The sequence below is a fragment of the Bos taurus genome, chromosome 12 (assembly GCF_002263795.3).
Source record: "Bos taurus isolate L1 Dominette 01449 registration number 42190680 breed Hereford chromosome 12, ARS-UCD2.0, whole genome shotgun sequence".
Classification (NCBI taxonomy): Eukaryota; Metazoa; Chordata; class Mammalia; order Artiodactyla; family Bovidae; genus Bos; species Bos taurus.
Window position 1 is genome coordinate 31,054,124 of NC_037339.1, and position 25,035 is coordinate 31,079,158.

Consider the following 25,035-nt stretch of genomic DNA (forward strand, 5'->3'; position numbering starts at 1 on the left):
AACCTACAGTAATTCTCTGCATGTCTACACATTAATCTACTGTTATATATTATTTTTACATTTTTAATTATTGTCACTATTAACGAGATTTTTGACCATGAAAATGCCAATGCCATAGCTCTCTGACAGACAGATGTTTATTTTACCAAGTCTCCTTAAACTTACCCTTTCGTCCATACACGCACGGCCAGCTACCTAATGAACACTGAACAGAAAACCTAATACGAAACATTTCTCTTTGTCATAAGATCAACACCTGAATTAGAGGTCTCCAAGTATTTTGTTCCACTCTGTGCATTGGAAGAAGAAGAGGAAAACTCCCACTCGAAGTATTATTTACTGCAAAGAATGCCATTTGTCACTAAATGACTGCTTACTTGTTTTCAAATCAAATTCCTATTAGGACATAAAACAGAGAAGCAGTTGAAGATATGAGTCAGCATCAAGACTTACATTTGTTATGATTTTATTATTAATAATAACTAGGAAAGATGTGTTCTGTAAATTCTCTTCCAGTGAGAGATGCCAAAAATACAGGCCTTCAAGGAAAGTTTCTTTCACTCTGTAGAATGCACACCCAACGCAAACATTTCCCAAGAGGGAATTTTGGCTTAAATGGATACCAAATATCTAGCAGAGATATCATCAAGGCTGCGTGAACACTCTTTCATAACCTCCTCTGACTTTGATGTCAGCACCTCCGGACAATCTGGGCTGAACGAGAATAGACAGTTGTCACGATTGTGTCCCTGTGTCTTCTGCATTTAGACCCTGGTGACATGTGAGCTACTCTGGGCCCATGGCAGGGTCTCAGGTCATACAAAGGGCATGTGCTAAGCAATACCAGAATTTCATGCCAAAATAAAACTCTGAGAGCTATTTTAGTCACAAGCATTAACAGTGATTAAGTCACGGATCTCTTGAGACTAATGCAGCAACGATATACCCTTTGGGGGACAGTCGACCCCACCTCACTCATGAAGCTCCCACCTCCCACCCCAGCCTGCGGCATCCTTGCCCTCCAGGAACTTGAAGGCAGGAGACCACCTCTGAGAGCGCATACCCTTCCAGTGCCATGCCCACTGCACAGGGTTATCCTGATGGTTAAATAAATTAACATAGGTGAAGCAGTCAGAACAATGCCTGGCACTTATACCCTCTATAAAAAGCGTTGCTTGTTATTACAACTCTGCCATTTCCTTTGATTTTATTTGCAACTGGATGACATCCTACAGATAAGAGGTGCTTTTCCATATTGAATATCTGAATGTGTTGAGAATTTGCATTTATCTCTTTTCTCTCTCTCTCTTTTTTTAAAGCACCTTCCTGGCTCTGTTGTGATTCTACTCTAAGTTCAAAGACTAGAGAGTACAACACGGGGAAAATGTTTAATCAGACTGATCACAGGGACAGGTCCTTGTTCGAACATCAGCAGAATACAGCCAGCTGACTTGTTACTACAAATTAAGAGAGCCTGATATTCCAGAGAGGGTAAACTTCAGTATTTACCCTGAAATGATCTCAAACTACTGAAAAAACTAACTTGTTTCTGCTCCTTCAATATCTCCAAAGTCGCTTCAGTCATGTCCAACTCTGTGACCCCATGGACTGTAGTCTGCAGGCTCCTCTGTATTTTCTAGGCAAGAATACTGGAGTGGGTTGCCATTTCCTTCTCCAGGAGAACTTCCCAACTGAGGGATTGAACCCTAATCTTCTATGTCTCCTGCATCAGCAGGCAGGTTCTCTATCACTAGCGGCACCTGAGAAAGAGACATTTTGAATTATATCCCTGGTACCTCAGCTGGTAAAGAATCCGCCTGCAATGCGGGACACCTGGGTTCTATCCCTGGCTTGGGAAGATCCCCTGGAGAAGGGAATAGCTACCCACTCCAGTATTCTGGCCAGGAGAAGAATTCCATGGACTATATGGTCAGTGGAGTCGCAAAGAGTCAGACACAACTGAGGGACTTTCACTTTACATCCTCAATTTGAAGCACAGTCAGAGAACTGAAATACTAACCTTATCAGAACAGAAATAGCATCACTCACGATTCACTCTTGAGCTGCTGAGAGTTGCAAAGACTTAGTCGAGGTTGCAAACGGAACAACCAGAACCTAACAAAAAATCCATAAGCCAACTCTGACTGCTAATCCAAAGCCAAGGTTTCCCTCAGCTCTTGTAGCAGCCCTGGGATGAAGCCCTGGGTGGATGGTACCCGTACGTGGGTATCCCGCATCACCAGCCATCACACCCCACTTTCCAGCCACGGAAGCCTTGGGGACATGGGAAAGGAGGGGCTTGAAGGTCCAGGGAGGACAGGCTTCAGGTAGAGACGGTGCTGATGGTGTCGGTGAGGATCCTTAGATTTGAATCACTTGGATGAAAACGACACTGACATGTATGGTCAGGCCTGCCCCACCTATCTTTGCTTGAGGAGAAATGCAAATGAGGGAGCGAAAGAGAAGAAGGAAGAGAAGAAAAGGAGGAGGCGGGAAGGGAAAAGAGATGCAGGGCAAACAGGAGGGAAGCCAGTGAGATGAGAGACTTGCACCCTCTACATTCTGGGAAGCAAAGATGAGGATGATCAATGAAGATCCATCCTGCCCTCATGCCCAACCTTCTGCAAAGGCAGATGACCAAACCAATGGTCTCAAAGTCATCAAACAGCTCATCAAGAAGTGTCAGCTGCCAAACAGAAGCAACAAATCTGATGGCTAAAAAGTCAAGGGAAATAACTAAACTCGGGAAAGGTGTGCTGATTGTGTGTCTGCTCATTTGTGTATGACTCTTTGCAACCGATGGACTGTAGCCCAGCAGGCTCCTCTGTCCATGGGATCTCCTAGGCAAGAATACTCGAGTGGGTTGCCATTTCCTTCTCCAGAGGGATCTTCCCAATCCAGGGATGGAACCTCTGTCTCCTGCATTGTCTGCATTGGCAGGCGGATTCTTTACCACTGAGCCACCTGGGAAGCCCATGCTGATTACTAGATCAACATTAACACTGACCTTGATCAAACACTGGCGATCAAACCAGTCAATCCTAAAGAAAATCAGTCCTGAATATCTATTGGGAGGACTGATACTGAAGCTAAAACTCCAATACTCTGGCCACCTGATTGGAAGAACTGACTCCTTGGAAAAGACCCTGATGCTGAGAAAGATCAAAGGCAGGAGAAGGGCATGACAGAGGATGAGACAGTTAGATGGCACCACTGACTCGATGGACGTGAGTTTGAGCAAGCTCTGGGAGTTGGTGATGGACAGGAAAACGTGGTGTGCTGCAGTCCATGGGGTCACAGTCAGACATGACTATGCGACTGAACTGAACTGACCAAACACTTCCTAGACACCAGGCACAGCACAGGGTAAGCCTTTTGCTCACTTACTCCTCCAAATATGGTCAACCGGCTCCATGGTTTATTTTCCATTCTGGAGGACAAAATTGAGGCTCCATGGTTAGGAAATCAGCCAAGTAACATGCACAACTATCCAGGAAGTGGCAAAGCAGGAGGTTCAAGCCAAGGTCTACACTCTTCATCAAACACTAACACAAGGAGGTTCTCCCTCCAACCCACACTTATAAAGACCCAATGTTGACACCCAAATCACACCGATCCCCAGCTTGGATCCAAGCACAAGTTACCAGCAAGCTTTCTACATCTAACTGGAGGACAGGCACTGCCAGCCCCTGATGACTCTGTTTCACTGAAAATATTCCCTGGCTACATTCACATCCCACCCACCCCTGCCCTCCTTGGCAGGGTATTTGTCCTTGGTGTGGATTTGCGGGTTGCACTTCAGTTCATTTCCCTTCCAGCCTACATGGGGCTGTAATACTTGATAGGGTAGCTGTTTAGCTTTTCCTGGTCAGCTTTCTCTGACCCTTTCCGACCGCCTCCCCACGCGTCCCTGCTGAAGATGCTGGCGCAGCTCTGCTCCAGGGGGCTGGCCAGAGCAGTCGAGCTGCAGCCCTTCTTCCTTAAGTGCCTGTTTTTGAAATGACACAACTCTTCTAATTTATGAATTCTCTGCATCAATTAAGTTCCTCTTGGTTTTCTTCGAGCCAAACCAGAATGACGTGATGGAATGAGTCAACAGCTTGGACTCCGGGGACACTGCTCCTCAGGCAGGATGAGAACCTATAGGGAATTTCCACTCTCCACTCCCTGCCTCGTAGAGTCACCCTTCCAACCCTTTGTGGCTCAGCAGAGCCCAGCATGGCCTGAAGTTCTGCTGAGTTATCAGGAGTGAGGCTGCCCCGAAGGTTCCCTTGGAAAGGCTTTCACACACCATCCTCCTTCCCCCATCTTCCACCCTAAGCCAGATCCGGGGTGATGACACAGCGGATGGCTGAAATAGGAGCAAGGTCTCCTCGATGGGCCAGCGTTAGATTAGTGCTTCCCTACATGGGGACTGAGTGGAAAATTCCTCACTGGTGCCAAGCACACGAGCCCCTGCTTTCACTCCAACAGGCTAAAAATAGAGCTCAGTATTAGGCATCCAAGCTATCCTAATGATACAGTCCAGAAATCGCCAAGTCCAAGAAGGTTGTTCCTCTAAAACAGCCATTTACTCCACGATGGGCTTAACTGGAAAGGGGACGCTTGTAGAATGTTCGTCTTGGCCCCATGGCAGGAGTGTGTCTTTTTAGCTGCCTCTGTGATTCGGCATGTCTCCTTGGCACTCCGAGTCCTCTTGTGTCCCCAGCATGGCCCGCTGCACCCGCAGACGGAATCCCAGAGGCTCCCCTCCATGAACATCTCAGGCTCCCCACCACCTCTCACCCTATCAGTATGCTACAGGGAAGCCCAGTTTCTCCTTAGCCATGGCGCTGCAAAGTCTTGGGGAACACTGCCCTCGATCTGTCCTGGTTACAGAAGCCTGGCAAAGTATACAACCTGCTCATCACTCTGTGAACTCCAAGCAACTGAATGTGAGGCCAAGCCCCAAGCAAGCCTGCCACACTCTTTTATCCTAACATGCCTGGTCAACAGGGCTGTCTGTTTAGGCGGCTAGTGCCGCCCGTGTGAAACTGGGGATGACAGGAAGTGAAAAAGCCCATTCTTGTTAGTTAGCATCGCCCATGTGACCCTCTCTTGGGCATCAGCCACCTAAGCCCCTCCCCACATTAGGAACCAACAGAACAGCCTGGTTTTTATTAAAATTGAATATATGTGTTTTGAATGATCATCGACATATAAAAGGTTGAGTGAATCTGAGGAGTTTTCACCCCAACTGATCCAGAAACAGGAAATGTATCCAACATGGCACATATTTACTGAGCACCTATTACGTAGCATGCTTTCCTGATGGCTCAGGGGTAAAGAACCCTCCTGTCAATGCCGGAGATGCAGGAGACTTAGGTTCGATCCCTGGGTGGGGAAGATCCCCTGGAGGAGGGCATGGCAACCCACTCCAGTATTCTTGCCTGGAGAATTCCATGGACAGAGGAGCCTGGTGGGCTACAGTCCACGGGGTCGCAAATAGTTGGACACGACTGAGCACACACATACACCACTGGCAGGCAGACAAGCCAGGCAGGATATTTCTGCCTTCAAGAAGCTGAGGAGTCTCCCAAAGAGTCAGTAAACAAACAAGTAATTACAAAACAACATGATAAAACTCAACTCGGCAGGGCCAGCCTGGGGACTTCCTGAGACCAGAGGATGGGTAAGCAGGGGGCTAGGAAGGGAGCGCCCCAGGCAAAGGTCAGGAGGGCCAGCAACACCAAACAGCACTTTGGCTATTTCTGGGGACCTCTGTCACCCCATAAGATGGGCCCTTCTTGCCAAGTCTGCCTCTGGTTGGCAACTCTCCCGGAAAGAATGCTTGACCAGCTATAAGCCTGCTGATGAAAACTTCATAAAATTCACTATAGTTTTGAGTGTTTTTGTCAGCTTCCTCCTCCCCACCTAATATTTTTTTTAAAGGACATATGTATGTACATTTAAAAAATATATGTTGTTGTTGTTCAGTCGCTCAGCTGTGTCTGAGTCTTTGCGGTCCCAGGCACTGCAGTATGAGGTCCATGGACAGGCTTCCCTGTCCTTCACTCTCTCCTGGACTTTGCTCAAACTCATGTCCATTGAGTCGGTGATGTCATCATATACATGTATGTATGTATGTGTATATATATGTATACATATATATTTAAGTTTAAATATGCCCAACTAAACTTCCTTTTTAGCCTGCCCTGAAATCAGTGTAGATCAGGGAAATTTGATCACCTGAGCTGGGCCCCTTTTTCCCAGGCTAAACAAAAGAGCCTTAACAAGGAGTTAAATTTAAAAATCTATACAATTCTGGTATTTGAGGAAACATCCAGATCCTTTTTATTGTGAATTTTTGAAACCCAAAGTGATATACCTACACATGTAATTACAAAGAGCTTAAAGGAATTTTTTTTCATTCCTCCACAAAACAATATTGCTTCTCACCCATGAGGGTTAATTCCACATGGTAAAATTTTGTCTTAACAGGGAAACATTTTCTTTTATATTTCAAAACAAACCAGCCACCAGGTGACGTCAACAGAACACGTAAGTCTTCAGTGTCGCTTTCATACTGCCTTTGGTGAATACAGCATTCATTTTCAATATTAATATTGTGAAGATGGGCCAGATCCCTAATATAGCACTGTGGAAAATTCCTTTGGGAAGTGGACTGACCTTTTATTCATTTCAGTTATTATGGCTTTAAGGGAGCACTGATGCCATGCTTCGACTTAATCAATAAGTACTATTTCTTTCACATATAATTAGCACAGGCCACTGTATTTTATGTCTGCTTTTCTACTTGGAAATCAAATTTAATACAGACCGGCTGAAGGGAAAGCATCATTCATGTTTAATATTCTTAAATACATGTCAGTGTCTACTCGTGTGGAAAATGAGCAAGGCCATATCTGGTTTCCCAAGAAATCAGATGAAATTCCAAGATGCATCATTCCAGCCTTTGCCCTTGTGCATGTTGGGGTGTTGGGCTCCCAGGTGGCTCAGTGCAGGAGACACAGGAGATGCTAAATTGATCCCTGGGTCAGGAAGATCCCCTGGAGGAGGAAACGGCACTGCACTCTAGTATTCTTGCCTGGGAAATTCCATGGACAGAGGAGCCTGGCAGGCTACAATCCATGGGGTCAAAAAGAGCTAGATATGACTGAGTATGCATGCATGCTGGGGCATTGGTAGCTGGGAAACATCTAGCTTACCTAAGAGGCTGCAGTTAACAGGGGGTGTCAGCCCACATGTGGATTACCAAGGAGCAGTTAGGAAGGACAAAGACTCAGGGGCCTCAAGGAGAAGAACTGTTAACTCAGAGGAGTAAGGCTGGAAACTTCTGGATTCCAGAGCAAGCAGAGGGAAGGAAAATTAGCCAGAACCATGATTTTTTTTCACCCATTTATGACTCACAGAAGAAGTCTCTTGACCTTTCTGGATTCTATGTTCTTTTAATGACCTTCCCAAATTTATTACTGTCCCATCACCTAAGCGTAGCTGGGAGAAGCAGTGAGGTGCCTTCCCCTAATTCACACCCCTCCCAAGAATTTAGAGAAAAGGTAAGTTAGATTAGCCTCTGAGATGTCAATCAACACAGAAAACATCAGGGTAGAGATATGCAAAGTAAGCCCGAAAGGGACAGGACTGTATCTGAAGCAGGAAGAGGGGGTGTGGTGGGGCGGGGGGATATGTAGTAGAAGAAGCAAAGCTGTGGCAGCCTGGAAGAGGCGGTCACCAGGGCCAGTGACAGTCACACATCACACAGCCTCCCCGGTAATCTCAGGCAGGGCGGGTAATGAGACCTGAGGGCACTGGATGCCTAAGTACCTTGTTGACTCAGACTCCATCCTCATCAACTACCTCTTATGAAGCTAGACTTTGACGCTAAAAAGAAATCACCTGTCTAATCAGGCTCGTAAGCATTCATTTGCTTGTCAGTTATAGTTCTTATTGTTAAAAAACGGGCTGGCATTCTAGTTGTACATCTAGTTGATTTCCCTTAGTAACTCAATGTTTCTAAGAAGGACCAGCTCTGGGAGGTGTCTGTATGTGCAGAGCTGCTGGCTTCAGCCTGGACCACACTGAATACACCGGTGGACGGACTCCTGGGGGTCCATCTGGGCATCCCAGGGGGCTTCATGGGTCACAGCTTTCCCTTACAGATACCTGTGGAATGAGTCTCTCTACAGACTGGCTTCCTGCTCAAATCCCAACATGGATCCCTATCTCTTCTTAACTCAAGTTAAAAATCAGCCTGGGTTTCAGCCTGGTAAACATTCCCCACACTCCCTATGAGCTTGTATGTACCAATATTGACTCTCACCTTTCACCTACGTGGGCTAAAACATCTTTACTCCAGCTCCCTTTGCTTAGAGTTACTGTCCTTCTCAAAATTCTACCCCATTCCTCAACATGCAAGTCATGATCCACTTCTTCCAAGAAACCTTGCTTTTGATTCCAGCACTGATTTCTCCTTTCACTGGATTCCAGAAACAGGAATGGTGAGGACCACATAACTTTCACTTAACGATATTTCAGTCTCGCTCTACTGGTTTTATTTCTCTGTATGTGTTACTGCTGCCTGCCCCACTCGCATTTTCTCTGGAAAAGGTGGAAATACAACCAAATAACTGGTAAACTCCATAGGGCAGGCTGTGCCTTTTAAGAATTCTTTGCTAGTCCCCAAAATAACTGGGCACAGAGCAAACCAGCAAGAAATATTGTTGATGCTTTTACTCGTGTTTTTAAACTTAAAATACTTAGGCATGATCAACTTTTAAAAACCATTTGTTCATTTAACAAACTTTTCATGCATTTTATACTCTAGGCAAAATTCCATACTTCCTCCCAATAAATTAATGTTAAAGAATCATCTTAAGATTATTATTTCTTAGCCCACCTCTGAAACTGATTACCTAAAGGTCTCTTTAATTGTTTAAAGATGTTTCAGAACATCTTTGCCCACCCTAGGAGCAACTGTTAAAGGCATTTTTGCTTTGCAAAATAAAGTTTTCTATTTTGTATTTGTACACAGTATGGGTCAGTGGGGGAAGGGGTGTTCCTTTTATTTTTTTAAGGCTTATTATGATGGACTAAGGGCTTCGCTCGTGACTTAGTGGCAAAGAATCCGCCTGCCAGTGCAGGAAACACAGGTTCGATCCTTGGGTCAGGAAGACCCCCAGGAGAAGGAAATGGCAACTCACTCCATCATTCTTGGCTGGGAAATCCCACGGACAGAGGAGTCGGGCGGGCTACAGTCCACAGGGTCACAAGAGTCAGACATGACTTAGCGACTAAACAACAACAAGATGGGCTGAAGTAATCAGAAACAACTCAATGACCATTTCATCAGGTCTCTTTCATGTTGATCCTGGGATTGTCAGAGCTGATGAGCAGACTACAGGATTTTATGGTGGAATTTAAAGAATAAACTAATTTCCAGAGTTTGAGATTGGACTGGAATCCCGTAACAGTCCTAGAAGTAGCATGCCTGGCCCAACAGGTAACTACTGAATAAACTACCAATTCTGGCATACCATTTAGGAAGTTATGCTGAAAGGTGGGTAACTAAATAAAACAAAAATTTTAATTAAGAATGGAAAGCCCTAATCCCTGAGATAAGCACCTATGGACATAACATCTATAAAACCTGCAATGGGCATATCATTCTAAAATATAGCAAAGATACAGCAAGAAATGTCACTGTAAGCTTAAGGAGAAAGTTGAAAGTTCTGTGCAAGTTTTCATTAGGAAAGAATAACTAGCCTTAAGTGTGACATCTCAAAGCTAAAACATTCGAAAGTCACTTACATCACACTGCTAAAGAGAAGAAACAGCATTTATCTTTCTTAAAATCTCCAATTTAAAGACTGACACAGGGATAATATTTTTCAAGGACTTGATGTGAAACAAAAAAGGAGGACGGATTCACTTTAAAATATATTTTCTTGAAAAAGACTTTTCAGTTCAGTTCAGTTGCTCAGTCATGTCCGACTCCTTGCGACCCCATGAATCACAGCACACTAGGCCTCCCTGTCCATCACCAGCTCCCGGAGTTTACCAAAACTCATGTCCATCGAGTCGGTGATGCCATCCAGCCATCTCATCCTCTCTTCCCCTTCTCCTCCTGCCCCCAATCCCTCCCAGCATCAGGGTCTTTTTCCAATGAGTCAACTCTTCGCATGAGGTAACCAGCTTTTATTTCTAAAACTTTTATATCAGAGCTTAGAAATACGAACATTATAATACTGCTGTACATGTAGCATATCCTTCCCTTCTATAATTATTACTGTTACAAGGCTTTCTTCAAAACCACTTGGTGACCATTTCTCTTGAAAAAAGGGCTTAATCACTTCAATGTTGGATTCAAATGCAGAAAACTGAGTACAAATGCTGCATATTTCTATTTGTCTAAAGCACATAAATGTGTACATAAATATTTTAATTCAGTCTTGGTGGCAAAAACCAATCCCATTGAGATAGTCATTTCTACTGGAAAAGAAGGAACAGGTGACTTTTAATGTATCAGTTTAACTTTCCTAGGTGGTGTATAACTCTACTTTGGGTCAGAGTTCACCCACAGAACTAGTAACCAATTTTTCCCAAGTGACCCCCTTCTAATGAGTTTTATATTAAGCCGTTTATTTCTCTTCACCTGGTCACATACTAGACCTCAAGCTATATAACTGACGCCCACAAGTAGAAAGGAGGCAATTTCATCCTCCCGCTAAATTCCATTTCATGCATCTTTGAGAAATCCAAACATGTGTGATAATAAAACATATCACAGAGGCAAGAGTTCTTGCCAGTACATTTCTAGTTGTGAAATTAAAAGCATCTCCGAATCCCTCTGCAAGCTCGCAGTCAAATGTCAATAGCAAAGAAAGGCTTTGTGTTGGAACTGTCATCCGGCGCTTGCTCACACTCTGGTCTCCGTCCCCTGGCTGTGAATTTCCCTTCCAGTGAAATCTGGAACACACCCTCAGACTCTCTGGCTCCTTAAGTCTTCACCTCTGTGTTCTGCATCCCACGTAATGCAAACACATACAGAGAGCAGAACTGGACGAGGGATAGTTGGGGGGAGGCTTGCATCTCTGACCTTAAGCACAGAAATTACAAGGATAGATGCTGTTTGTCACAGAGAGTGGCAAACTTTCAAAGTTAGCGGTTGGCCAAGAGAAACATGTCTAGCTCATCTAAATTCCTCCCCCCCACCCCCCCACCTGGAATGTCTCAGCTCTAGCAGGTACATTAAAAGGCAGTCAGAATATTCCAAGGATTTCTTGGCAGTTTGGATTTCACGATGTTGGAGCAGAGCCCTCAACATTTCAGGAGAATGCAACAGTTACATCGGAGGCTGCAGAAACACAATTATGTAAGACACTGCAGAGTAACAGGGCTCACGACTCAGCACAGGGAAGTATACTGCCAGCCAGGGCAGTATATCCTGTTCCACTCACAAGACAAGTGCACACACATGCCATGGCGGGGGACAGAGACAGAGGCGGCTGGCCCTTTGGAAGGAGACGGGAGGGGCGGGTGTGGGAGGCAAAGTACCGTCTTGTCCAGGCACTGAAGGCAGTTATAAGGCTTGCAGCAGCAGTGGCCCATCCCGGCAGGCTGGCTGGCAGGGGGACCTCCTTCATTCAGCGTGTCAGCGGGTAATCCCTAAGGCGAGGTGATGGCTCAGGAGAGAGGGGAGCGCCGCTGGGAGCTGTCACAACTTCCATGTGGTCCCCTTATTTCTCCTAATAACTTCAGGAATCCGGGAGCCCGAGGAAGGAGAAGAGGAGGAGGAGCGCAGGGCGGCCGCGTTAGGTTCCTGCTGCGGGGAGACTGAGGGCGGGAGCCAGGGAGGGAGGGGACAGGCGGAGGGGAGGGTCACTTTGCCACTGGAGTCCTCCCCGTGAGGCGAGTCAATAGTCGCATAACAAGCAGGTACCGATGCCTCCCTCTTCCTGGAGGGGATCTCCGGCACGCCACCCCCACCCTCCCCCGCACGACGCAGACACGCCTGGAGAGGACGCAGGAAACACAAAAGAGCCGGGCGTCCAGGGATGCTCCGGGCTGAGGACCGCGCAGAGGGCTGGCAGAGATGCAGCTCTGCTCCAATACTGGCTTTCTGTGTTCCCTGAGAATTAAAAATATTTTTCAACGCGATGTAGATGGCCTTTCCTCCCTGCAACCCGCCTCTCAGGGCATCGTTGCCTGGCCGGGAACCACCCCATCGCTCCCTTTCAAATGTGTGTGCCAAGAACAGTTTCTGCTTCATTGGAGGAAATCTTTATATTTGAAATATAATTGTGAAATCACTTGTCTGGGCTGACAGTCACAAACTGTTCAAGTGGCTTAAGTAATTAAATTTGGGGTGTGGGGCAAACACATTTCCTGGGCATATCAGCATAAAAGTCTTAGAGGACTTGATCTTTCTGGGCAATCCGCAATTTTTCAAGCAGCTGAAAATCAAAAAGGGAAGGGGGTGAAGTGAAGGGTTTTCTTTCTTTCTTTTTTTTAATTTCAAAAGAGACATGGTATTTTAAAAATATGTTTGTGTAATCCTTAAAACAAGAGATTCATATATTTATAAAATTAACTTCAGACTTCCTGATACCTCAAAGGACCAATCCTGAAATTTACCATCTGCAGAAATATACAGTTACATTTTTGCCCATCAAATCTGCCTAAGACAGTAAGCAGAAAACAGTTAAAATTAGATAATTTTACTAACTTGAGATTTTCCAAGAAGATTTTAACTAAGTAGCACAGGCTATTTAGATTTGCTTGTAGAGAGGTCAAGGATATATCCAGTGATTAAATAAAAACAGACAAGAACGTTTGCCCTAAACTTGAAAGAATAAGCTCAAATCTTTAACGCTAACAAGTAAACTGACATAATTCTTTCGGCTGTTTATATTAAGATTTTAAACGTACATACACTTTGACCCAACAGATTGGCTTCTATTCAACAATGACACTCACATATATAAGTTGGAGTAGACTCTTGAGAGTCCGTTGGTCAGCAAGGAGATCAAACCAGTCAATCTTAAAGGAAATCAACCCTGAATATTCACTGGAAGGACAGATGCTGAAGCTCTAATGTTTTGACCACCTGATGAAAAGAGCTGACTCACTGGAAAAGACACTGATGCTGGGAAAGACTGCAGGCCAAAGGAGAAGGCCACAGCAGAGGATAAGATGGTTACATAGCTTCACTGACTAAATGGACATGAGTTTGAACAAACTCTGCAAGATAGTAAAAGACAGAGGAGCCTGGCATGCTGCAGTTCATGGGGTTGCAAAGAGTCAGACACAACTAAGTGACTGAACAACAACAAATACACAAGAGTAAATGCAGAGGCTATATACAAATATACAAGAGTATATACAGAGGATATCCAGCACCTATCCATCGTATGGAATTGTGATACATTGTTTCATGAGATAATACTTTTATAAACTACAAAGCAAAACTATACACACATATGCATTTGTACAATATATGTCTACAATCAAGTACAAAGCCACTGGAAAAAATGCCATTCATCCAACAGCAGTTGGTCCTTGGGGAATGGAATAGGAGTGAGGGATGGAATTTCCACTGTTCACCATCTTGCCAGCACCTATTCCTTTAATTGTTTTCAGACAAAGTGTATTAGGAGAAGGCAGTGACCACTGCCTGGCTCTGTGATGTCAGGAGGTACAGAGCTGCTGCCCTCTCACAGGCTTGGGCTTCCCACATGGCACTAGTGGTAAAGAACCCACCTGCCAATGCAGGAGACATAAGAGACCCATGTTCAATCCCTGGGTCGGGAAGATCCCCTGGAGAAGGGCATGGCAACCCACTCCAGTATTCTTGCCTGGAGAATCCCATGGACAGAGGAGCCTGGTGGGCTACAGTCCATGGGGTCACATAGAGTCAGACATGACTGAAGCAGCTTAGCACACATGCACACACACAGACGCATGCATGCACACAGGCTTGTCCTCCTTGGGAGGGAGCTTGGGCAGACCTCTCAGAGAGAGAGGAGCTAACAGGACCTGGGCTGAAAACTGTTGCTGGCACTTTCAACACTTTGAGAGAAAAACCTTATATTGCAAAAGCGATGGCTTGGTACCCGCATCTTCACAGCAGCACTGATCACAATAGCCAAGATGTGGAAGCAACTCAAGTGTCCATTGACAGAGGGAATGAACAGAATGTGTCCATCCATACAATGCAGTATTACTCTGCCTTAGAAAGGAAGAAAATTCTGTCACATGCTACAGTGGATGAACCTTAAGGACACTGAAACTAAAAAGTGAAAGTGTTAGTCACTCAGTCGTGTCCAACTCTTTGCAACCCCACGATGTGTAGCCCACCAGGCTCCTCTGTCCATGGGATTCTCCAAGCAAGAATACTGGAGTGGGTTGCCATGCACTCCTCCAGGAGATCTTCCCAACTCAGGGACTGAACCCAGGTATTCTGCATTGCAGGTGGATTCTTTACCATCTGAGCCACTGCGGAAGCCCACTTATACTATGTGAAAGAAGTCAGTCAAAAAAGGCAGACGCTGTATGGTTCTACTTATACAAGGTAGCCAGAGTTGTCAAATTCATAGAGACAAAAAGTAGAATGTGGTTGCCAGGGGCTGGGGGAGGGGGAATGGGGACAGAGTATCAGTGTTCCAAGATGGAAAGAGTTCTAGAGATTGGTTATACCACAATGTACCAAATGCCACTAAACCGTACACTTAAATGATTAAAATGGTAACTGGTTTGTCATGTGCATTTTACCACAATTAAAAATAAGAAAAGTGGTGGCCTGCATTCCCCCGGGTATAGCCAGTCCTTGCACAATCGGTATCTGATCACATGAAGACAGAGCAAAACCTCTACTGTGGGCAGAGAAGCAGGACACGGAGGTTCGGAGAAGATGACCGTCTCCCCACAGCCACATGTAGAAGGCTTTCTTTAGGCAGAATTGTCTTTCTGCACCCGAAGAAATGGTTTCCATCTAAATTAGGATTTAGATTGCACTGTCCTAGAAAATGATGGCTTATTCTTGTGTGAGGTCTGAGTGTGCTTACTCCAGCAGCGCCCATAGGAGACAAGGAAGAGAGGGGAGGCTGCCCCAAAGAAAGATGGATTCAGCTTCTCTTCTTGGCGCATAGAAGGTGCTAAGGGGCCGGGGACTGGCTTTGCTCAAATGGCACATGTGATGAGGTCTCAGAGCAAACAACCCAGATTTTGAGAAATGTACCAGTGTCCTAGAGTTACACCGTGTTTATTTTTTTAGAAGTTAAAAAAATTTGTAAACATACTCAAAAACAGAGGGATAAATACAAAGAACTTTCCTATATCCATTTCCAGGTTCAACAGTTACCAAGATTTTGGAACATTGGTTTATCAATCCCTTTTTAAAATGTTTTCATATATCCATCACTCAGATTCAGTCAAAATGTATCAAAATTTAAAACTTTATTTTCACTTGTCCCTTTCCTTTCTTTCTTTCTGGTTAAGGAACTTTAAAGCCAAGCCCTACATACTTTAGTATGCATTGGTGAAAATTCTGAGCATTTTTACAAACCACAATGCTGTTAAAATCCCGAACAAAACGGACAATATTTCTTTGTCATCCAATGCCGAGTCTCTAACAACATTTTCCTGGTTTCTGAAGGAAAGTTCTTTTACAGTTGGTTTTCTTGAATCAGGCTCAAACTAGGTCTGCATGTTGTATTAGGTGTTAAATCTCTTTGCCTCCGGTACTGACAGCAGTGCCCTCCTCTCCCCTTCCTTTCTCCCCACACCCGACCCAGCCATTGATTTGTTCAGAAACTGGGTTGCTCGGCTCATAGACTGTCCCACATTCTGGACTTGCCAGTGTGCTTCCTTGCAATGTTGTTTGCTTTGTTCCTACAATCCTGTCAATAAAATTTAGTTCGTGAGACTGAGTGAGATTCCGGGCAACAATACCTCAGATGTGACCTCGTGGGCATCATCCTGTATCCCGTCCGGAAGCACACAGGGAGTTCCATCTTCGGGGATGCTACAGTATAGACGTGATGGCTTCATCTCCTCCATCACAAAGTGTCCCGTCACTGGCTCATCTGATAGTCCCATTTGTTACTGATTATTACTGGAATCAGTGATTTCACTGGGCGTTACAACATGATGTTGTGATTCTACCACCCTTTTACATTAGCTAGAATTTTTCTATAAGAGAAGATTTTTTTTCATCAACCAGGGCAATTTCAATTCCCAGCAATACAGGCTGTCCAGGAAAGACTGGATAAATGCTCACAAAAGTGACAATTTTCTGAATGAAGACTTGGGGTCCTAGTGGTACCCAATGAGGTTATTTGCTTTCTCTCACTTTTTCAAAGCATCATGATAAACTCCTATTTTTATGTTAATATATACAATGTGTTTTAATCAAGTACCCTTTTTAGATGCTCAATTGATGCTCATCTCTGACCAATGGGAGCACCTTCTTACTGGCCCCTGTGTCCTTTGGACACAACTCATTTGTCCCCCTTCTCTGCTTTCTGACACAGTTCTGTATCCTAGGCTTATCTAAAAATCTTGGTGATTTCCTGCTACAGACCTGGGACCAGCCATCCCTCCCCTCAGGCACCCTGGTTCCTTCTAGCTGGGGATGGGAATTACATGTCACAATCTGGTGTTGCCTGTTGTCTTTTGAGGCTGAGATTTCCCTGGAAGGAAGTGGTCTTTCCCACAGACAAAACGTCCCTGGAAAAAGTCACTGAAGAAATCAGGATGGGGTCCTAGGACAGGATGACACAGTGACAACTCCTTCTCTCCGGTCCTTTATACATGAAAAAATGCTCAGTGAAACTCACTTTGGAGGAGATAAACTGGACTATATAACATGGCCAACCCAAAGGCTGACCTAAGAATTTTCTAGAGTTCCCCTAGCGCATGGATATCTGATAAAAAGGTTGAACTTCTTGAAGGCATACAGAATGAGGGGTTAGACTTCTGTAATGCAGCACAACAGGAAGCTGTGACCTCGCAGGCTGAAGAAATCTGGGACACTTTGATTGCTAATATTTAAAAAAGTCTGAGGACTTTCCTGGTGGCTCAGTGGTAAAGAATCCACCTGCCAATGCTGGAGACACGGGTTCGATCCCTGATCCGGGAAGATCCCACATGCCTCAGAGCAACTAAGCCTGTGCACCACAACTACTGAACCTGTGCTCTAGAGCCCGGGAGCCGCAGCTACTGAGCCCACACACCCTAGAGCCTGTGCTCCACAAAAGAGAAGCCACCCCAATAGGAAACCCGAGGACCACGACTAGAGCGTGGCCCCCGCTCACCGCAGAGAAAAAGCCCACACAGCAACGAAGACCCAGCACAGCCGAAAATAAATAAATAAAAATAAAATTGTAGATCCTATCATTTTTTAAAAAAATAAAAAAGCTTGAGATGGTTTTCATCCCTGCTATTTTTGCACGGGAGTAAGGAACAAACATTTAGAAAGGTTACAGAAAGGTCTACTGGGATACCTCTTTAGAGAAAACCTCACAAACACTTGATGTTTTACAGCAATAACTAATGACGAACATTAACTGATCATTAGCAGATGCCAGGCACCATGCTTGCATGCGAAGTGCTCATGTAACAGGGCCATGTGAAGGCAATGTGAAACAAGCCCTGCTATTGTCTTCATTTTGCAGATGAGAAAATGATGCTCAGAGACTGTACATCCATCCGGTCAAGTGTACCTAAGGCTGTGAAATGACGAAGCAGGGTCTTGAACTCAGATCTGACTCCAAAGCCATGTCTTTAACACTAGGCTTTTATCTGTAAGGTTTACACAATTATAAGTTTGTGTTATAATCTGGATAAGGGATGTGGGTATGTGTGTGCTCAGTTGTGTCTGACTCTTTGCAACCCCATGGACTGTAGCTTGTCAGGCTCCTCTGTCCATAGGATTTTTGCAGGCAAGAATACCGGAGTGGGTTGCCATGCCCTTCTCCAGGTGATCTTCCTAACGCAGGGATGGAACCCATGTCTCCTGTGTCTTCTGCACTGCAGGCGGATTCTTTACCCACTGAGGCATCAGGGAAACCCGAGATTTCATTTGTGCTGTAATCTAGATAAGGCGTGTGGGTATATAAAAATATAAACGGAAATTCAAACACATCTATGAAGTTGCCCCACATTTTCAGAACTTAAATCAAGAGCCTCTACTGTACTGGTTTTCTTTTTTTCTTCAAGGAACATTTACAAACCTATGTACAAATAACTTTAAATTGACATAGTAGAGATCAAAGGCTAAGTCATTGTTAAAATAGTCAACTTTATTATTCCTGTTTCTCTGTCTTCCTTGAACTTGGAACTCTTTACCCACCCCTCACCCCAATCACCTGTCAGATCCAAGGCTCCCTGTGCTCAAACCCACCTGCCCAGTCCCACCACTTCACCTCCTCTGCCTGACCCTCCCACTGGAGTGAATTTTCTCCTCTGTGATTTCATGACATTCTGTTCCATGCAATCATCATTGTTTACATTTGTCTTCCCCCAAATACCATGCCTCCTTGCTGAGCCTCACTCTCGTCCACACCCACAGCACCAGCCACCAGCCTGGGGATGAGGGCCCCGTGACCATCTCCTCAAGTGATGTGGGAAGGACCTCGCCAGAGTGGACTCAGTGGTGGTGGCTTCTTGGCAGAGGTGTTTTCTCAGCCATGGGGCCTCTGGCAGGAAGTCAACGAGATAAAAACTGTCTATCTCACTATGTATTTCAAAAGAAAACCATGAAATACGATCATGAAAGAGTCTCTTACGGATCGTCAAGGCAACCATCTGTTTATTTTGGTTCCACTGTCCCTGTTCCTCCTTTTTCCATGCATCGAAAATGTGAGCTCCTGAGCTGGATTTTGTAAACGGAGCCGCCAGGAAAACATGCGTAGTTTTTACCAAACACAATCCATCTAGAGATTTCAATGCGGTGAGAACGGGCTGGAAAGGGAAAATACAAACCAGAATTCTTTAAACTGGAAATAGTTGATGGTTAGGATCATTTGCATACAGATAACAGATGCTCTGAAACACCTCTGATGTAATAACCAGGATCTAGAATATTAAGGGTATATATAAAAAAAGAAGCAAATGACATATATACTATTCTGTTTTTAGATGCTTGTCAAAAGAGAACTATAAAAATGTCACCTTTCTGTAATAGCAGAGTAGGAAGGCTGCTACTTAGGTATGACAATCTTTTTTGTTTTTCATTTGTTAGTCTTTGACAGTATCTCTTTTTTTTTTTTTTTATCTTTTTAAGTCAGTGACTAAGATGACTACAGGAGAGAGGTCCTCATTAGGTTTCTGCATTATATTCAGAAGAGCTGACTATTCTTGTAAGAGGAGTGAAATTCAACATGATCTTTACTAGCTAGATAAACAGGAAGAAGGCAATGGCACCCCACTCCAGTACTCTTGCTTGGAAAATCCCATGGACAGAGGAGCCTGGTAGGCTGCAGTCCATGGGGTCGCTGAGAGTCAGACACGACTGAGCGACTTCACTTTCACTTTTCACTTTCATGCACTGGAGAAGGAAATGGCAACTCACGCCAGTGTTCTTGCCTGGAGAATCCCAGGGACAGAGGAACCTGGTGGGCTGCCGTCTATGGGGTCACAAAGAGTCGGACATGACTGATATGACGCAGCAGCAGCAGCAACAGCTAGATAAATAAGCTAGACAAGATTGGATAACTGATAGAATCAGATACTGAGATGGTATGCAGTTGGCAAAGCTGCCAAGTGTGTCTGTCTATCTGACAAACGTTAGGTAAGAAGGGTGGTCACTGTGGACCACAAGCAGAATATTAATCAGCAATGTGACTGACTGGCCATTATAGAAAAAGGATGAAAGGATTTGGACCAATCCAGGTGTCTGCCGCAGCGCTCTAACCCTTCTTACTATACTGCGGTGAAGCAGCAGCCTCACCAAGAGCGGACCAGGATCACTGCAGGAATGTGAGGGATGTGTTACTGATCTCAGCATATGGCTTCTTACTTTTGCTTCGACAAGCCCCCAGCATCTCAACCAGGTTAAGTTCTCCCAGAAACCTCTACTCCTCCCTTGTAGCCCTTCTCACCCTGGCAATGAAACAATTCTCTGACCTGTCTATCTTCCCAAACAAGGTTACCAGCTCCATGAGAGCCTTATCACTTAGCACAGGACCAGACACACAGTAAGTACCAGGACATGTTGCAGAAATACATGAAAGATTGAGCAGACTCAGGGACTTCCCTGGTGGTCCAGGGGCTAACACTCCATACTCCCCATGCAGGGGGCCCAGGTTCAATCCCTGGTCAGGGAACTAAATCCCATATGTTGCAACTGAAGATCCAGCATGCAGCAACTAAGAGCCGGTGCAGCCAAATAAAATGAATAAAAGTAAATATTTAAAAAAAACATTGAGCGGACTCACCCCAGTTAAAGTTGAAGAACTTCAGGGCATAGAGACTTGCTAATACGCAACAACACAGCTGTCCCTCTAACATTTGTGGGGTCGGGGGCTTAAGACCCCTGCAGGACACTAATCCTTGGGTCCATCTGCACAGATAACGTCAAGCAAAGACAGAGGAACCGCTCTGACATCCACCTGGACTCTTCTTTGGATTTGGAGCTCTGAAGAAGTACAAGATGGTAAAGGGGCTGCTATCCATTGTTATCTTCACTACATAAGCATGGGAGAAAGTGGACTCTCACAACCGCCTTACCACTTTCCTCTCTCTCTCTCTCCACAGATGATAAGACCCTGATGAAAGTACAAAGGCAACCACTAAAATAAAAATGAAATGTTCCTTAATTCTCTTCTTTAAAATGATTGAACAAGGATTTAACAGCTTTGGGAAAATAAACACAGCAAGTAGAACCTAACAGATATAACTGTAAAACATTATGATTGAATTGAGACCAAGCATATCAGCTGTCTCAATGAGGATGGCGGGCTAATTTCACCAATGATAAGAAAAAGATCCTCAATTCAGCTCACAAGGTGAGACCCAACTATATGCTATATTCATGAGATCTATAAAACAAAATGATTCAGCAAGATAAAATATAGAACGGATGGATGAAGGTATTCCAGGAAAATGAAAACACTATGAAAGCAAGAGTAGCAATCTTGATAGTCAACAAATAAGAATTCAAGCCTAAAATGAACAAAGAATGGTACTTTTTAATGCCCAAAGCCATATTTATAATACAGATAAAACACTTATGAATGTCTATACTTAGAATAACACAGTAACCAACTTTATGAAGCAGATTTATCACTCTTAATTCAAGACAGGTCAGGCGGACAAACAAGCAGAGCAGAGCAGAATTAATTAGGAGGGTCTTATGGGTATATACTGAACTTTGTATTTTGATAATGTAAGCAAATATATCTTTTCATCAAGAGCCTTTAAACTGTTCATAAAAACTCATCATAAAGAAACATCAGTAAGTTCCAAGAATTAGAAATAAGACAGACAACATTCTGATCACAATGCAATGAAAGTAGAGATTATTAACAAATAAAATGAACATGGAAATCATTAACCAACACTAAAAACAAAAAGGTCATCTATTGAAAATTTTTGAAAGCCTCCTATTAAACACCTCTTGGATGAAAGAGAAACCACAAACTGAAATTTTAAAAAGTTTTAAAAACCACTAAAACCTGCAAAATCCCTAAAATATGGGATATTTTTAAAGCAGTTATGAGAGCACAATTCATAGCAGGGAATGCTTTCATAAGTGAAAAATGAAAGCATATCAATCAATGGCTTCTATACCTAGCTGGAAAAAACTGGAAAACGGGAACAAAGCAAACCAAGAAAAGGCACTAGGAATGAAAAAGTAGAGACAAAAGCAGAAATTAATGAAGTAGAGAACAGGAAACCAGTAGATTTAGCTGCAAGAAGTTAACAAAATAGCAAACCACTAGCCAACTTGAGCAAGGAAAAAGAGAGAACACACAAATAAACTAAGAAATGACAAGAAGAAAACAGAAAAAATAATCAAAAGTCGTTAACAGGCCTCTATACAAACACATTTGAAATCCTTTATTATATGGATAATATTCTAAAGAAATATAGATTACCAAAATTGGGCCCATTGGAGAACGTTTAAACAGAGCAAATTTCCACAGAGGTTACAGCAACAATCAGTAAAGAACTGCCACACCCACAAAAACATCAGGCCCAGATATTTTCACCATTGTCTTCTCTCAAACCTTTAAAGACCTGACAGATGGAGTGTTCTGCAACGTGCTCTAGAGCACTGAAGATGATGGCAGCAGAATAATGCCTTCCTTCCCCAGAAAGATGTTTACTGTCAGAGTCCCTAGAACTTTTGACTATGTTATGCTGCACAGCAAGAAGGAATTAAGGTTGCTAATGAGCTGACCTTAAAATAGGGAGATCAGACCACCTGACCTGCCTCTTGAGAAATCTGTATGCAGGTCAGGAAGCAACAGTTAGAACTGGACATGGAACAACAGACTGGTTCCAAATAGGAAAAGGAGTACGTCAAGGCTGTATATTGTCAGCCTGCTTATTTAACTTATATGCAGAGTACATCATGAGAAACGCTAGACTGGAAGAAACACAAGCTGGAATCAAGATTGCCAGGAGAAATATCAATAACCTCAGATATGCAGATGACACCACCCTTATGGCAGAAAGTGAAGAGGAACTAAAAAGCCTCTTGATGAAAGTGAAAGTGGAGAGTGAAAAAGTTGGCTTAAAGCTCAACATTCAGAAAACGAAGATCATGGCATCCGGTCCCATCACTTCATGGGAAATAGATGGGGAAACAGTGGAAACCGTGTCAGACTTTATTTTTCTGGGCTCCAAAATCACTGCAGATGGTGACTGCAGCCAGGAAATTAAAAGACGCTTACTCCTTGGAAGACAAGTTATGACCAACCTAGATAGCATATTCAAAAGCAGAGACATTACTTTGCCAAGAAAGGTCCATCTAGTCAAGGCTATGGTTTTTCCTGTGGTCATGCATGGATGTGAGAGTTGGACTGTGAAGAAGGCTGAGTGCCGAAGAATTGATGCTTTTGAACTGTGGTGTTGGAGAAGACTCTTGAGAGTCCCTTGGACTGCAAGGAGATCCAACCAGTCCATTCTGAAGGAGATCAGCCCTGGGATTTCTTTGGAACGACTGATGCTAAAGCTGAAACTCCAGTACTTTGGCCACCTCATGCGAAGAGTTAACTCATTGGAAAAGACTCTGATGCTGGGAGGGATTGGGGGCAGGAAGAGAAGGGGACGACAGAGGATGAGATGGCTGGATGGCATCACTGACTCGATGGACATCAGTCTGAGTGAACTTCGGGAGTTGGTGATGGACAGGGAGGCCTGGTGTGCTGCGATTCATGGGGTTGCAAAGAGTCGGACACGACTGAGCGACTGAACTGAACTGAACTGATCCAGGGGGCCCAAAGTAATCACAGTCATCTCTAAATGTTGGGGAGAGAGCAGGAGAGGCAATTTCAGAGAAACGTGGTAAGAGAAACAGCACTGCTGGCTTTGAAGATGGAAGGAGACCATAAAGCGAGTACTACAGGTGGCTTCTAGAAGCTGGTTCAGGAAGGAAGAGGAGCTTCCTTTAGAACCCCCAGAAGTGAATGCAGTCTGCTAATATCTCAGTCTTAACTTAGTGGGGTCCACCCTGGACTTCTGACTTCTACAACAAATAGGTAACAAATCTGTATTGTTTTAAAGCACTAAATTTGTGGCGATTTGTTATAGCAGTAAATAGAAAACTAGTTTAAAATACTGATACAAAAATAAAGGAAAATATCCTAATTCCTTTAACAAACTGAGTATTTTGATATCTAAATCTGACGAAGACTCCAAAGAGAGTTAAAAAAAAGAAAAACTTGCTGACCATCCAGCATCATTCAAGAATATGGATACAAAAGGACTGAAAAAAAATATCATCAAATGCAATCCAATACCACACTAAGAAAACAATACACCATGAGTAGTTGAGATTTATTCTATTAACTTAAGGTCATTTCAATATTAGGAAATCAATATTGATAATTAATTATCTCCACTGATGCTGAACTAAGTCTTTGACAAAAATTCAATACCAATTATTATTAACAGCATTCAAGAAAATAAGAATTGACAAGGTAAATTTGATCTGGTCAACATGATAAAAAAATTTTGTTCTAACACTATTGTTTTACTTAATGTGGAAATACTAGATTTCCTGGCTTGAATTTCCAGTCAAACCAGGAGCAAGGCAAGAGTATCTATTACCTCTACTTTTATTCGATAGTATGTTAGCAATATTAGCTGACACAATTTGAAAAGATAAATTAATTAGAGACAAAAGATTTGGTAAAAAAGCAAAGCTAAATCTTTACTTGATATAATAGTGTAACTGGAAAGTTCTATAAAATAAATGGTTAATGATAAAACTGATTCAAATAGTACCAAAATTCATCAAAGCAGCCATATATAAAATTAACCGATAGATGTCAATATCCTTCATACACATAAACAATAACTAGAGAAATAATTGAAGTGAAACCCCAATTTACAATAGCAACTAAGAAGATTAAGTATGTAGGCATAAACCTACCAAAAATATGCAAAACATAAAAAAAAATTATTCTGGAAAGACACAAAAGTAGACTTAGACAAATGGAAAACATTTTATATTCTTATAAGGATGACTCAGCATCATAAAGATGTCAGCTCTCACTGATAAATTTAATGTAGTACCATTAAAATGAAAGCCCCAGCACAAAGGACCCAATGCAAATATAAATAAATAGTTTTTTTTTTTTTTAAAGAACAGGTTGTCAATATTAGAGCTGAAAATTTTGTACAGGTTCTGGTAAGATTACTTAAGAAGCAAATCAAAATGCTTAAGCTGTAGCTGTTTAACATGATTATAAGTGCTGATTATTCAAATGAAATTAATTAGTCACAAATTCCCCAAGAACATTAAGCTACTCCTCAGTGGCAGAAAAACCGGTGATTTTACTCTTTCATTGAAATATACGCTGGGTT

The 25,035-nt window shown here is 43.4% G+C and overlaps 1 protein-coding gene and 1 long non-coding RNA gene across 5 annotated transcripts in view; one reads left to right on the forward strand and one right to left on the reverse strand.

The window, feature by feature from the left end:
* The window catches only part of MTUS2 (microtubule associated scaffold protein 2), a 399,745-nt gene that overhangs the window by 54,271 nt on the left and 320,439 nt on the right, over positions 1–25,035 (reverse strand). The window contains exon 1 of one of the 4 annotated variants that reach the window (XM_005213751.5): positions 11,554–11,834. The exons of the other annotated variants lie outside the window; for them this stretch is intronic. Coding sequence (XP_005213808.1) covers positions 11,554–11,607 — 54 coding nt within the window. The 5' untranslated portion in view covers positions 11,608–11,834. Of the gene's footprint in view, positions 1–11,553; positions 11,835–25,035 lie in introns of those variants that run through there. 4 annotated transcript variants of the gene reach the window in all.
* On the forward strand, positions 18,353–20,922 carry LOC132346761 (uncharacterized). The gene is made up of 3 exons (XR_009496706.1): positions 18,353–18,949; positions 20,569–20,653; positions 20,755–20,922. It is a non-coding gene; the product is annotated as an uncharacterized lncRNA (long non-coding RNA).